The 13,442-nt window shown below is 47.8% G+C and overlaps 1 protein-coding gene across 8 annotated transcripts in view; it reads right to left on the reverse strand.

The window, feature by feature from the left end:
* Positions 1-11,172, reverse strand: part of LOC136628981 (zinc finger protein 585A-like) — a 380,809-nt gene extending 369,637 nt beyond the window's left edge. For 7 of the 8 annotated variants that reach the window (XM_066605057.1, XM_066605056.1, XM_066605059.1 and 4 more), the window contains exons 1-2: positions 10,997-11,172; positions 10,791-10,914 (exon numbers count right to left, since the gene is read on the reverse strand). In XM_066605057.1, the coding sequence (XP_066461154.1) occupies positions 10,791-10,914; positions 10,997-11,161 (289 nt within the window). In that variant the 5' untranslated portion in view covers positions 11,162-11,172. Of the gene's footprint in view, positions 1-7,116; positions 7,241-7,322; positions 7,431-10,790; positions 10,915-10,996 lie in introns of those variants that run through there. The other variant, XM_066605062.1, reaches the window with a different exon arrangement.
* Between the last annotated feature and the right edge of the window lie 2,270 nt (positions 11,173-13,442).

Here is a 13,442-nt window from a genome sequence, read left to right on the forward strand (position 1 = left end):
CAGAGCCTGGAACCGCTCACGTCCTACCCACCCCCCGAATTGCGTGCCCCAGCTCGGTGGTGGTATCTGCGGCGGTGTATGCTTCCTCCACTAAACCACCCTCCTCCTCCTCCTCCTACGCAACCTCTGTCTCGCAATCAAGATGTGTCAGCAGCAGCACGTCGCCAGCAGTCGGTGTCGCGCGGCATGGCAGCTCAGCGGTGGCCAAGCGTCAGCAGGCCGTGCTGAAACTACTCAGCTTAGGAGAGAAGAGGCACACGGCCCACGAACTGCTGCAGGGTCTGACACAGCAGACCGACCGCTGGCTTGCGCCGCTGAGCCTCCAACCGGGCATGGTCGTGTGTGACAACGGCCGTAACCTGGTGGCGGCTCTGCAGCCTCACGCACGTGCCATGCCTGGCCCATGTGTTTAATTTGGTGGTTCAGCGCTTTCTGAAAAGCTACCCACACTTGTCATACCTGCTCGGAAAGGTGCGCCAGCTCTGCGCACATTTCCGCAAGTCCCACACGCACGCTGCCATCCTGCGGACCCTGCAACATCGGTTTAATCTGCCAGTGCACCGACTGCTGTGTGACGTGCCCACACAGTGGAACTCTACGCTCCACATGTTGGCCAGGCTGTATGAGCAGCGTAGAGCTATTGCGGAATACCAACTCCAATATGGGCGGCGCAGTGGGAGTCAGCCTCCTCAATTATTTACAGAAGAGTGGGCCTGGTTGGCAGCCATCTGCCAGGTCCTTGGAAACTTTGAGCAGTCTACCCAGATGCTGAGCGGGGATGCTGCAATCATTAGCGTCACCATTCCTCTGCTATGCCTCTTGAGAAATTCCCTGCAAAGCATAAAGGCAGACGCTTTGGAATCGGAAACGAGGGCGGGGGAAGACAGTATGTCGCTGGATAGTCAGAGCACCCTCTTGTCTATATCTCAGCGCGTTGAGGAGGAGGGGGAGGAGCATGAGGAGCAGGGGGAAGAGACAGCTTGGCCCACTGCTGAGGGGACAGATGCTGCTTGCCTGTCATCCTTTCAGCGTGTATGGCCAGAGGAGGAGGAGGAGGGGGGGGGAGCATGAGGAGGAGGGGGAAGAGACAGCTTGGCCCACTGCCGAGGGTACACATGCTGCTTGCCTGTCATCCTTTCAGCGTGTATGGCCAGAGTAGAAGGAGGAGGAGGAGGAGGAGGAGGAGGATCCTGAAAGTGATCTTCCGAGTGAGGACAGCCATGTGTTGCGTTCAGGTACCCTGGCACACATGGCTGACTTCATGTTAGGATGCCTTTCTCGTGACCCTCGCGTTACACGCATTCTGGCCACTACGGATTACTGGGTGTACACACTGCTCGACCCACGGTATAAGGAGAGCCTTTCCACTCTCATTCCCGAAGAGGAAAGAGGTTCGAGAATGATGCTATACCACAGGGCGCTGGTGGACAAACTGATGGTAAACTTCCCATCCGACAGCGCTAGTGGCCGAAGGCGCATTTCCGCGGCCCAGGTAGCAGGGGAGGCGCAGAGATCAGGCAGCATGTACAGCGCAGGCAGGGGAACATTATCCAAGGCCTTTGCCAGCTTTATGGCTCCCCAGCAAGACTGTGTCACCGCTCCCCAGTCAAGGCTGAGTTGGCGGGAGCACTGTAAAAGGAGGGTGAGGGAGTACGTAGCCGATCGCACAACCATCCTCCGTGACGCCTCTGCCCCCTACAACTACTGGGTGTCGAAGGTGGACACGTGGCCTGAACTCGCGCTGTATGCCCTGGAGGTGCTTGCTTGTCCTGCGGCTAGCGTCTTGTCAGAGAGGGTGTTTAGTGCGGCTGGGGGAATCATCACGGATAAGCGTACCCGCCTGTCAACCAACAGTGCCGACAGGCTAACACTCATCAAGATGAACAAAGCCTGGATTTCCCCAAACTTCTCTTCTGCACCAGCGGACAGCAGCGATACCTAAGCAATACGTAGGCTGCACCCGCGGATGGAAGCATCGTTCTCTCTCACCATCCAAAACGTGGACCTTTTCGCTTCATCAATCTGTGTATAATATTCCTCCTCCTCCTCCTGCTCCTCCTCCTGAAACCTCACGTAATCACGCCGAACAGGCAATTTTTCTTAGGCCCACAAGGCTCAGTCATATAATTTTTCTAAACAATTTTTATACGTTTCAATGCTCATTAAAGCGTTGAAACTTGCACCTGAACCAATTTTTATTTTAACTGGGCTGCCTCCAGGCCTAGTTACCAATTAAGCCACATTAACCAAAGCGATTAATGGCTTTCACCTGCCCTCTTGGTTGGGCATGGGCAATTTTTCTGACGTACATTAGTACTGTTGGTACACCAATTTTGGGGGCCCTCGCCTACAGTGTAATCCAAATAATTTTTTGCCCACCTGCATTACAGCTGACGTAACATCAGCTGGGTTGGGCACTGCAATGGGATATATTTATGTACCGCCGGTGGGTTCCAGAGAGCCACCCATGCCGTGGGTCCACAGGGAGTTGTAACTGCATGTGTCCACTTCTAAAGAACCCCGGTCTGACAGGGGCATGCAGTGTGGGCCGAAGCCCACCTGCATTAAACATGACATTACTACCTCAGCTGTGATGGGCAATGCAATGGGATATATTTATGTACCGCCGGTGGCTTCCTGGCACCCACTCATGCTGTGGGTCCACAGGGAGTTGTAACTGCATGTGTCCACTTCTAAAAAACCCCGTTCTGACTGGGGCATGCAGTGTGGGCTGAAGCCCACCTGCATTAAACATGACATTATTACCTCAGCTGTGATGGGCAATGCAATGGGATACATGTATGTACCGCCGGTGGGTTCCAGGGAGCCACCCATGCTGTGGGTGCACACGGAATTCCCATTGCGGAGTTGTACCTGCCTGTCACTATTTATAAAAAACCGCGGTCTGACTGGGGCATGCAGACACCTTGACAGAATGAATAGTGTGTGGCATATAGGTTCCCCATTGCTATGCCCACGTGTGCAGCTCCTGATGGAGGTGGCACAGGATTGGATTTCTCATTGCCTCTGTACAGCATTGTGGGCTATCGCCCCGCCCCTTTTAAAGAGGGTCGCTGCCTAGCCGTGCCAACCCTCTGCAGTGTGTGCCTGCGGTTCCTCTGGCAGACGCACTTATAAATAGACATGAGGGTGGCGTGGCATGAGGGCAGCTGAAGGCTGGGCAGGGACAGTTTGGTGTGCGCTGTGGACACTGGGTCGTGGGGGGGGGGGGGGGGGGGGTTGGTCAGCATGTAACCCAGGAGAAGTGGCAGCGGAGTGTCATGCAGGCAGTGATTGTGCTTTGTTGGAGGTAGTGTGGTGCTTAGCAAAGGTATGCATTGCTAATGAGGGCTTTTCAGAAGTAAAAGTTGTTGGGAGGGGGGGGGGGGCACTCTTCCCGCTATTGTGGCTTAATAGTGGGACCTGTGAACTTGAGATGCAGCCCAACATGTAGCCCCTCGCCTGCCCTATCCATTGCTGTGTCGTTCCCATCACTTTCTTGAATTGCCCAGATTTTCACAAACGAAAACCTTAGCGAGCATCGGCGAAATACAAAAATGCTCGGGTCGCCCATTGACTTCAATGGGGTTCGTTACTCGAAACGAAGCCTCGAGCATCGCGAAAAGTTCGTCTCGAGTAACGAGCACCCGAGCATTTTGGTGCTCGCTCATCTCTAGTTATAAACCCTATTTGGAACAATATAAGACACCATTGGTGTAACCGGCTAGTGCACAGCATCATGCCTCTTGAAGGAGAAAATGACATCACAATACCGCTGCAAAAATGCAACAAAAATACAACAAAAACACAGCAACAAAATGTTTTTTTTCCCTTTCTTTCCTTCTCCTTTCTCTTCCTTTTTCTTTCCCTTCTCTTTCCTTCTACCTTTCTCTCATTCCCTCTCCTTTATATGGGTTAGTTCTAATACTGGATTTTAATATATACACAATAAATCAGTTTTATAGCTCATGCCTCTAGGATACCTTGTGTCTAATCTGAGGATTCAGCATGCCTCTAGGATACCTTGTGTCTAATCTGAGGATCCAGCACGCTTCTAGGATACCTTGTATCTAATCTGAGGATCCAGCACGCCTCTAGGATACCTTGTGTCTAATCTGAGGATCCAGCATGCCTCTAGGATACCTTGTGTCTAATCTGAGGATCCAGCATGCCTCTAGGATACCTTGTGTCTAATCTGAGGATCCAGCACGTCTCTAGGATACCTTGTGTCTAATCTGAGGATTCAGCATGCCTCTAGGATACCTTGTGTCTAATCTGAGGATCCAGCATGCCTCTAGGATACCTTGTGTCTAATCTGAGGATCCAGCATGCCTCTAGGATACCTTGTGTCTAATCTGAGGATCCAGCATGCCTCTAGGATACCTTGTGTCTAATCTGGGGATCCAGCACGCCTCTAGGATACCTTGTGTCTAATCTGAGGATTCAGCACGCCTCGAGGATACCTTGTATCTAATCTGAGGATCCAGCACGCCTCTAGGATACCTTGTGTCTAATCTGAGGATTCAGCACGCCTCTAGGATACCTTGTATCTAATCTGAGGATCCAGCACGCCTCTAGGATACCTTGTGTCTAATCTGAGGATCCAGCACGCCTCTAGGATACCTTGTGTCTAATCTGAGGATCCAGCACGCCTCTAGGATACCTTGTGTCTAATCTGAGGATCCAGCACGCCTCTAGGATACCTTGTGTCTAATCTGAGGATCCAGCACGCCTCTAGGATACTTTGTGTCTAATCTGAGGATCCAGCACGCCTCTAGGATACCTTGTGTCTAATCTGAGGATCCAGCACGCCTCTAGGATACCTTGTGTCTAATCTGAGGATTCAGCACGCCTCTAGGATACCTTGTGTCTAATCTGAGGATCCAGCACGCCTCTAGGATACCTTGTGTCTAATCTGAGGATCCAGCACGCCTCTAGGATACCTTGTGTCTAATCTGGGGATCCAGCACGCTTCTAGGATACCTTGTGTCTAATCTGAGGATTCAGCACGCCTCTAGGATACCTTGTGTCTAATCTGAGGATCCAGCACGCCTCTAGGATACCTTGTGTCTAATCTGAGGATTCAGCACGCCTCTAGGATACCTTGTGTCTAATCTGAGGATCCAGCACGCCTCTAGGATACCTTGTGTCTAATCTGAGGATCCAGCACGCCTCTAGGATACCTTGTGTCTAATCTGAGGATCCAGCACGCCTCTAGGATACCTTGTGTCTAATCTGAGGATCCAGCACGCCTCTAGGATACCTTGTATCTAATCTGAGGATCCAGCACGCCTCTAGGATACCTTGTGTCTAATCTGAGGATCCAGCACGCCTCTAGGATACCTTGTGTCTAATCTGAGGATCCAGCACGCCTCTAGGATACCTTGTGTCTAATCTGAGGATCCAGCACGCCTCTAGGATACCTTGTGTCTAATCTGAGGATCCAGCACGCCTCTAGGATACCTTGTGTCTAATCTGAGGATTCAGCACGCCTCTAGGATACCTTGTATCTAATCTGAGGATCCAGCACGCCTCTAGGATACCTTGTGTCTAATCTGAGGATCCAGCACGCCTCTAGGATACCTTGTATCTAATCTGAGGATTCAGCACGCCTCTAGGATACCTTGTATCTAATCTGAGGATTCAGCACGCCTCTAGGATACCTTGTGTCTAATCTGAGGATTCAGCATGCCTCTAGGATACCTTGTGTCTAATCTGAGGATTCAGCACGCCTCTAGGATACCTTGTATCTAATCTGAGGATTCAGCACGCCTCTCTCTCTTTTTAGGACTTTCTCCTTCATATTGCCTCCTCTTTTTATACCTTTCACCGCTTCTATGCCTTGGAACATGAATGTATCTAGATTACCATTATGACAATCCAAGAAGTGTCTGACCGCGCCCGAACAGTTATTATTTGTATTAGTACTATCTCTAACATGTTCTGTGACCCTGGTGTTTAGTTTCCTCATGGTACAGCCTGGATAACCAAACCCCTATGTACACCGCCAGATAACATGCACCCTGACCTACTGACTGCAATCCCTGCTAGCCACCATTAACTGCCACCTGCAGTCACACCGTTTCTGCCGTCACACAGCTTAATGTCTGACCATTGTCTATGTGTATAGCATCCCTCACTCTCCACCCCGCCATACCGGGCACATCTCCAGCCCTTTACCTTCTGTATCCCCCCATTACTTGTAGTATATAGGCTCGTTGGAGCAGGACCCGCACCCCTATTGTTTCCATCAGCTGATTACTATATGTAAGCGTGGTTCTGTAATTTTTGTCTTTCTGTATCCCCCCTGTCTTTGTAAGCGCTGCGGAATATGTTGGCGATATTCAAATAAAGATTATGATTATTATACCTTTGGCGCACTGTGTGCACGCAATATTGCAGACAACATTTTTAGTATAACAGTTAATGTAAGAATTTATTTTTGGATTCTGTTTTTTTATCTATTCCAAATTTTGTTTTGTTGGCAAGCTTCCATGCTCCGGCTCTGCCTCCCCCCCCCCCCCCCCCTCCCCACATCTGAAGAAGCCCTTTTGCAGCAGGCAGCATCGTGAGCTACGGGTCTTTTCTATATGACTGTGTGAGTTTATTTGCTAGATTCGTGTTACGCCGTGGCACGCATCGTACACCCCCTTCCAAAATCAATTGTAATGTCTTATCCTATTTCAAGATGGGAAGGTCAGAAAAATATATTTTTTAATTTCGCTGAACTTTCGGCTGTACGCCATAGAAAAGACCAGTCTATAATCTGCAACTGTTTGTTAGTGCATTTGTGCCTCAACAGATCGGTTCGATCCGCTGATTGGACCCTTCTCCTTGCTCTTTCCAACATCCATTTCTTATACCCTCTTTCCCACAATCTTTCACATATTTTACTTTTTGAGAAATACTACAGGAACGTTTGGCTCTCACTAGCTCCCCCACAGGAATTGCTCTGATTGCTTGGATGGGGTGGCAACTATTGGCACTTAGGATGGTGTTACACAAATTGGATTATACACTGACTCTAATCAACAATTGCCCTTCTACTCCAAAACGCCAGGGGCACATGCCCCGCTTCCACCCCAGCTAGGGGGCTCGTAATTACATATCCATTACCTGGTGATGTGAGCGGCTGGTGGGTCTCCATCATGGCGTCCTTGTACAGATCCTTGTGTCCTTCTAAATACTCCCACTCCTCCATGGAGAAATAGACAGCGACATCCTGACACCTTATAGGAACCTGACAACACAATATACAGTCATCACCCAGAAGCCTCCAGTGCTGTTACTGTATAATGTCCCAGCATTCCCTGCAGCGTCACCTCTCCAGTCAGCAGCCCAATCATCTTGTTGGCGAGTTCTAGAATCTTCTGTACATTGATGTCCTCATGTATCAGGGGGTAAGGTGGAGGCCCCATGATTGGGCTCAGTCTTCCCCATCCATCACACACAGGGGCCTCACAGCCATCGCTAGAGGTCTTCCTCATTACTGTGTAATCCTGTATATGTGGAGACATTAATAATTATCACTACAGACATTTCCAGAATCTCTCCCCTCTCCAGCGACATTATCTGTTATTACCATAGATAAGAATGATGTAATGTGACATCATCAGAATCTCTCCCCCCTCCAGTGACATCATCTGTTATTACCATAGATAAGAATGACATATGACATCATCAGAATCTCTCCCCTCTCCAGTGACATCATCTGTTATTACCATAGATAACAATGATGTAATGTGACATCATCAGAATCTCTCACCTCCCCAGTCAGCTGGAGGAGTATCTCTAGGGTGAGGTTGAATACACTCTCCGCCATCTTGTTTATGTTCTTCTCCATCTCTGATGAATCAGTCCTGTAGGGACCTGAATGGAAACAATATGAACCAATGTAAAAACCACAAAAACCAACATCTCCAAGTTCAGCTGCTTTTTACGGGGTTTTCTCTGAAGCGCTGCAGTGTTTTAGCGCACAATATAGATGTCGGCAATGTACATGCGTGTTGGGATGTATGTGTGACATCGGGCAGCAGAATCCTCCGGACAGCCTCCCGTTAACCCCTTCCTGCAGCCATTTCTCATCCCCACCGCCCAACGACAATTGCTATTATATCTGCTAATAAAGCTGGATGAGCGCCGGTATTGTGAGGGACAAGTAGGATTTTTAATAGCAGCATTTAATGTGGGAGAACCTTAGAAATGCTTTATTAGGAATTCATTTAATAGGAAATTTTATAAAAACATTTGCTGGAACCCTTTAACCCCTTAGTGCTATAGGTAGTACATGTACGTCCTGCAGCGTCGGGGTATGTATGAACGCACGGCGATCTCCCTCCATACAGCGCGAGCGCCGGCTGTTTACTGCGGCTGATACCAACTCCGATAAGCTGTCAAGTCTGATAGCGCCATTAAAATGCAATGAGATCGCAGGGAGCCGTGCAGGTGTCATGGCAGCCGGGGGCCCTCTGTAACGCCCCGGGCTGGCCTGCCAGAATGCCTATCAAGCCATGCCCGTGGCTCCTCCAGAAAAGGAGTGAGAAGATGAGCCCATTCCCATCTAATTACTTCTCTGTACTAATTACTTACTGACTCCACGACCTAAACGTTTACCAGCGTCCGGATCGCGGCATCCAATAATCCGCACAAACCTCAGTAAAGTTTATACCGTCCTATCCCGTCTGGGCCCAATCTGTAGCAGAAAGTAGGCCGACCGCTTCTATAGCGAAGCCCGTTACACGCTGCCGCCACAGAGATAGCAAATATCACTAGCGAGGAACGGCTAATACATTCCTGATGACAGATGGAAAACATCCTGAAGGTCATACAAATGGCCACCAAAATAAACCTGCAGGGGGCGCCCACCAGCCTCACCCTGCCCTGCAAATGATTGCATCTTCTACACTCAGGTACGCAGAGGTATCTGTTCCTTCAGCCAGTAGGACTTACTATTCTTATACAGAGGAGTCTAAATCCTGCTAGTCAGAGGGATCTAGTCCTTCAGCCACTAGGACATACTATTCTTTTACAGAGGAGTCTACATCCTGGTGATCAGAGGGATCTGGTCCTTCAGCAGCTAGGACTAACTAGTCTTATACAGAGGAGTCTACATCCTGGTGGTCAGAGGGATCTGGTCCTTCATCTACTAGGACTTACTATTCTTATACAGAGGAGTCTACATCCTGGTGGTCAGAGGGATCTGGTCCTTCAGCCGCTAGGACTTACTATTCTTATACAGAGGAGTCTACATTCTGGTGGTCAGAGGGATCTGGTCCTTCAGCCACTAGGACGTACTAGTCTTATACAGAGGAGTCTACATCCTGGTGGTCAGAGGGATCTGGTCCTTCAGCCGCTAGGACTTACTATTCTTATACAGAGGAGTCTACATACTGGTGGTCAGAGGGATCAGGTCCTTCAGCCACTAGGACTTACTATTCTTATACAGAGGAGTCTACATTCTGGTGGTCAGAGGGATCTGGTCCTTCAGCCACTAGGACGTACTAGTCTTATACAGAGGAGTCTACATCCTGGTGGTCAGAGGGATCTGGTCCTTCAGCCACTAGGACTTACTATTCTTATACAGAGGAGTCTACATACTGGTGGTCAGAGGGATCTGGTCCTTCAGCCGCTAGGACTTACTATTCTTATACAGAGGATAAGGTACTGGACAGACCCCGTTGACCATAATGAGTTCTGGATGGCAGTTTCCTGGATAAGTAGCACAGGGTGGTGTAGAGACTTCAGGCTGTCAGACATTGTGTGTGTCAGGCCTTGGGCCTATCTCAGCTTCCATGTTATGGTTGTCATTTGTCAGGCCCTGGGAAAGCTGGATGAATTCAGTGTTCTAAACTCTCATTCCTCTCTTTTGTATCTGGCAAGCCTTCGATGTACAGGAGGACAGGAAGCCCTTTCTCCCACCGGCTACTGACAAGGAGATGCTAAATAGGCCCCTGCTGGCATGGATTGGCACCTTGGATGGTTCAGGCAGACATCCTGGTGCCCAATTTTACATCAGAAGGAAATCATTTAATAAAGGATATTTGGGCGTATGAAGGTCTTAGCCAGATATATATTATATATTTAGCATCGGGCTCACCAGCCAAGCAAAATAAAAAGGCTCAGAGCACCCAGAACTGCATATTTGGGAAAATATGGATGTCAACCCATCCGTGTATGGGCTCCAACCATATGTAAAATCAGGACTAAAAATGTGCCCTTTTGCAGCAGGCAGCATCGTGAGCTACGGGTCTTTTCTATATGACTGTGTGAGTTTATTTGCTAGATTCGTGTTACGCCGTGGCACGCATCGTACACCCCCGTCCAAAATAGATTCTAATGTCTTATCCCGTTTCAAGATGGGAAGGTAAGAAAAATATATATTTTTAACTTCACTGAACTCTCGGCTGTATGCCGTAACAAGGACCAGTCTATAATCTGCAACTGTTTGTTAGTCCGTTTGTCCCGGATAGAACAGATCGGTTCTAGCTGCTGATTGGACCCCTCTCCTTGCTCTTTCCAACATCCATTTCTTATACCCTCTTTCCTCCAATGTTTCACATATTTCACTTTCTGAGACTGTATAGTCTTCCCTCTTAGTGCAGGAAGGTTTGGCTCTCACTGGCTCCCCCACAGGTTTGTATGGGATGGCAACTATTGGCACGTAAAATGGTAATACCCAAATTGGATTATACACGGACTCTAATCAACAATTGCCCTTCTACTCAAAAACACCAGGGGCACATACCCCGCTTCCACCCCAGCTAGGGGGCTCCTGATTACATGGCTATTACCTGGTGATGGGAGCGGCTGGCGGGTCTCCATCATGGCCTCCTTGTACAGATCCTTGTGTCCTTCTAAATACTCCCACTCCTCCATGGAGAAATAGACAGCGACATCCTGACACCTTATAGGAACCTGACAACACAATATACAGTCATCACCCAGAAGCCTCCAGTGCTGTTACTGTATAATGTCCCAGCATTCCCTGCAGCGTCACCTCTCCAGTCAGCAGCTCAATCATCTTGTTGGTGAGTTCTAGAATCTCCTGTACATTGATGTCTTCATGTATCAGGGGGTGAGGTGGGGGCCCTGTGATTGGGCTCAGGGGTCTATCCCATCCATCACACACAGGGGCCCGACAGCCATCACTAGAGGTCTTCATCACTACTGTGTAATCCTGTATATGGGGAGACATTAATAAATATCATTACAGAAATTTCCAAAGTCAATCACCTCTCCAGTGACATCATCTGTTATTACCATAGATAGGAATGATGTAATGTGACATCATCAGAATCTCTCTCCACCCCAGTGACATCATCTGTTATTACCATAGATAAGAATGATGTAATGTGACATCATCAGAATCTCTCACCTCCCCAGTGACATCATCTGTTATTACCATAGATAGAATGATGTAATGTGACATCATCAGAATCTCTCCCCTCTCCAGTGACATCATCTGTTATTACCATAGATAAGAATGATGTACTGTGACATCATCAGAATCTCTCCTCCCCAGTGACATCATCTGTTATTACCATTGATAGGAATGATATAATGTGACATCATCAGAATCTCTCCCCCCCTCAGGTGACATCATCTGTTATTACCATAGATAAGAATGATGTAATGTGACATCATGAGAATCTCTCACCTCCCCAGTAAGCTGGAAGAGTATCTCTAGGGTGAGATTTAATATACTCTCCGCCATCTTGTTTCCGTCCTTCTTAATCCTGAACGGGTCAATCAGCAAAAATATCCTATATGAAAGTTATCAGCGGACCTTATATTGTACGACCTGAATGGAGAGAAGATGAGAAAATATAAAAGCCACACAGATAGCCATGTACAGAATACATTTACTAGAGGGAAGAAGGGGAAACATTTGAGGAGATATTAACCCCTTCCCACTGCAGATTTTTTTTTCCTAATTTTAATTTCTCCTTCACCACCAACTTTTTAATGTTTCAGTGATAGAGCTGCACAAGGACTTCTTTTTGTGAGAGGAGCTTTATTTTTAAAAATGTATGAAATAAAAATATAGATCCGCGCTCAAAGGATAAGACATCCGACACCTTTTTCAAGCTCATGTTTACTGAAACGCGTTGCTCTGTTTAAATGTAATAAAAGTACGCTGGAGAATTTAAATCTTATCCTTTGAGCGCGGATCTATACTTTTATTTTATGCACTTTGATTCATCAAGCCCCAAATTTTGGTGTGCTTGTTATTTTTCCTGCGGCTCTCCGTGAAGCGACAGATCTAGGATTAAAGATTTTCTACATGGCTACCTGGATTGTCGGTGTCAGCGAGGTTTATTAAAGGTTTACCTCGTTTGACACCAGGTGAGTTAACACTCATTTACTTGTGGGTATATAACTAACTCAATACACCTGGCGCATCTTTAAACTGTCATATAATGTATTCAAAAACTTGAATTGGAAATACAGAATTTTTGACATTTCAATTTTTTTATTCTTTGAAATAATCAAAAAGCCTTTAAAAATGTTACTTTTTCTTTAGTCCATAAAAGAGCTTTTAACTTATTATTTTTTTTTGCTTAAAAGTATACTGCAATACTATGTAATACAATACAGTATACAATGTCTCTCACAAGTTCAACCTCACGTCCTCATCGTCGGAGACGGGCAACAGTCAAGTAGGAGACTGCTTGATAGGTGAAGTACGGTGGCCATTACTGTAGCTGTATGTAGAGGTCTATCAGGAACCTCGAATACGGCTGGCTAACGAGGCTCTGCTGATGGCTGGGCAGCAGGGGTTCCTTCCTAGCTCAAGACGGATAAATCTCCTAGTCGAGGCAAACAGCAACAGCATGCAACAGTGAAGGGCCTAGTACCATTACACTTGTGAAACGGGCCTTCATTACTGCGCTTCCCGTCGCCCCCCATCCTAAGGCAACAAAGTATTTAGGGACTCCCGCTCAAACAACAATGGCTAGCACTTCAAGCACCTGGGTTAGAGCCTCTGACAACCTGAGTTCCTGTTGCCAACCAGCACCCCACAGTGCCCGCACGAAGGAAAGAGCCTAAAGCCCAATTCAGGACGGCCCTTTCTGGATGAAGGTTGATCACTGGGTCCCAAGAACTGACCTGTGTTCAGTCACATACTTCGCCACATGGAATATCCTTACCCTGAACAGGTTCTGGCTTCCAGGTGGCACTCATCAACGAACTGGATAGATATAACATTGATCTGGATTATAGATTTCTCCAGCAGGTTTCGGGGTATTTTGTAGCTTCCAAATTGTATAGTGTGGGCACATCATCGAGCAGATCAGACACAAGCGATCAGTCTCATATCCAAAATGGCTCTCTGGTCAGAAACACCCAGACAGCCCCTTTTATTGTAAAGCCATACAATGGGCGTGCAACAGGTTACATCAGTAACATATAGGATTCTCATTTGTCGGATCATATAGAAT

The sequence above is a fragment of the Eleutherodactylus coqui genome, chromosome 5 (genome assembly GCF_035609145.1).
Source record: "Eleutherodactylus coqui strain aEleCoq1 chromosome 5, aEleCoq1.hap1, whole genome shotgun sequence".
NCBI classification, from domain to species: domain Eukaryota; kingdom Metazoa; phylum Chordata; class Amphibia; order Anura; family Eleutherodactylidae; genus Eleutherodactylus; species Eleutherodactylus coqui.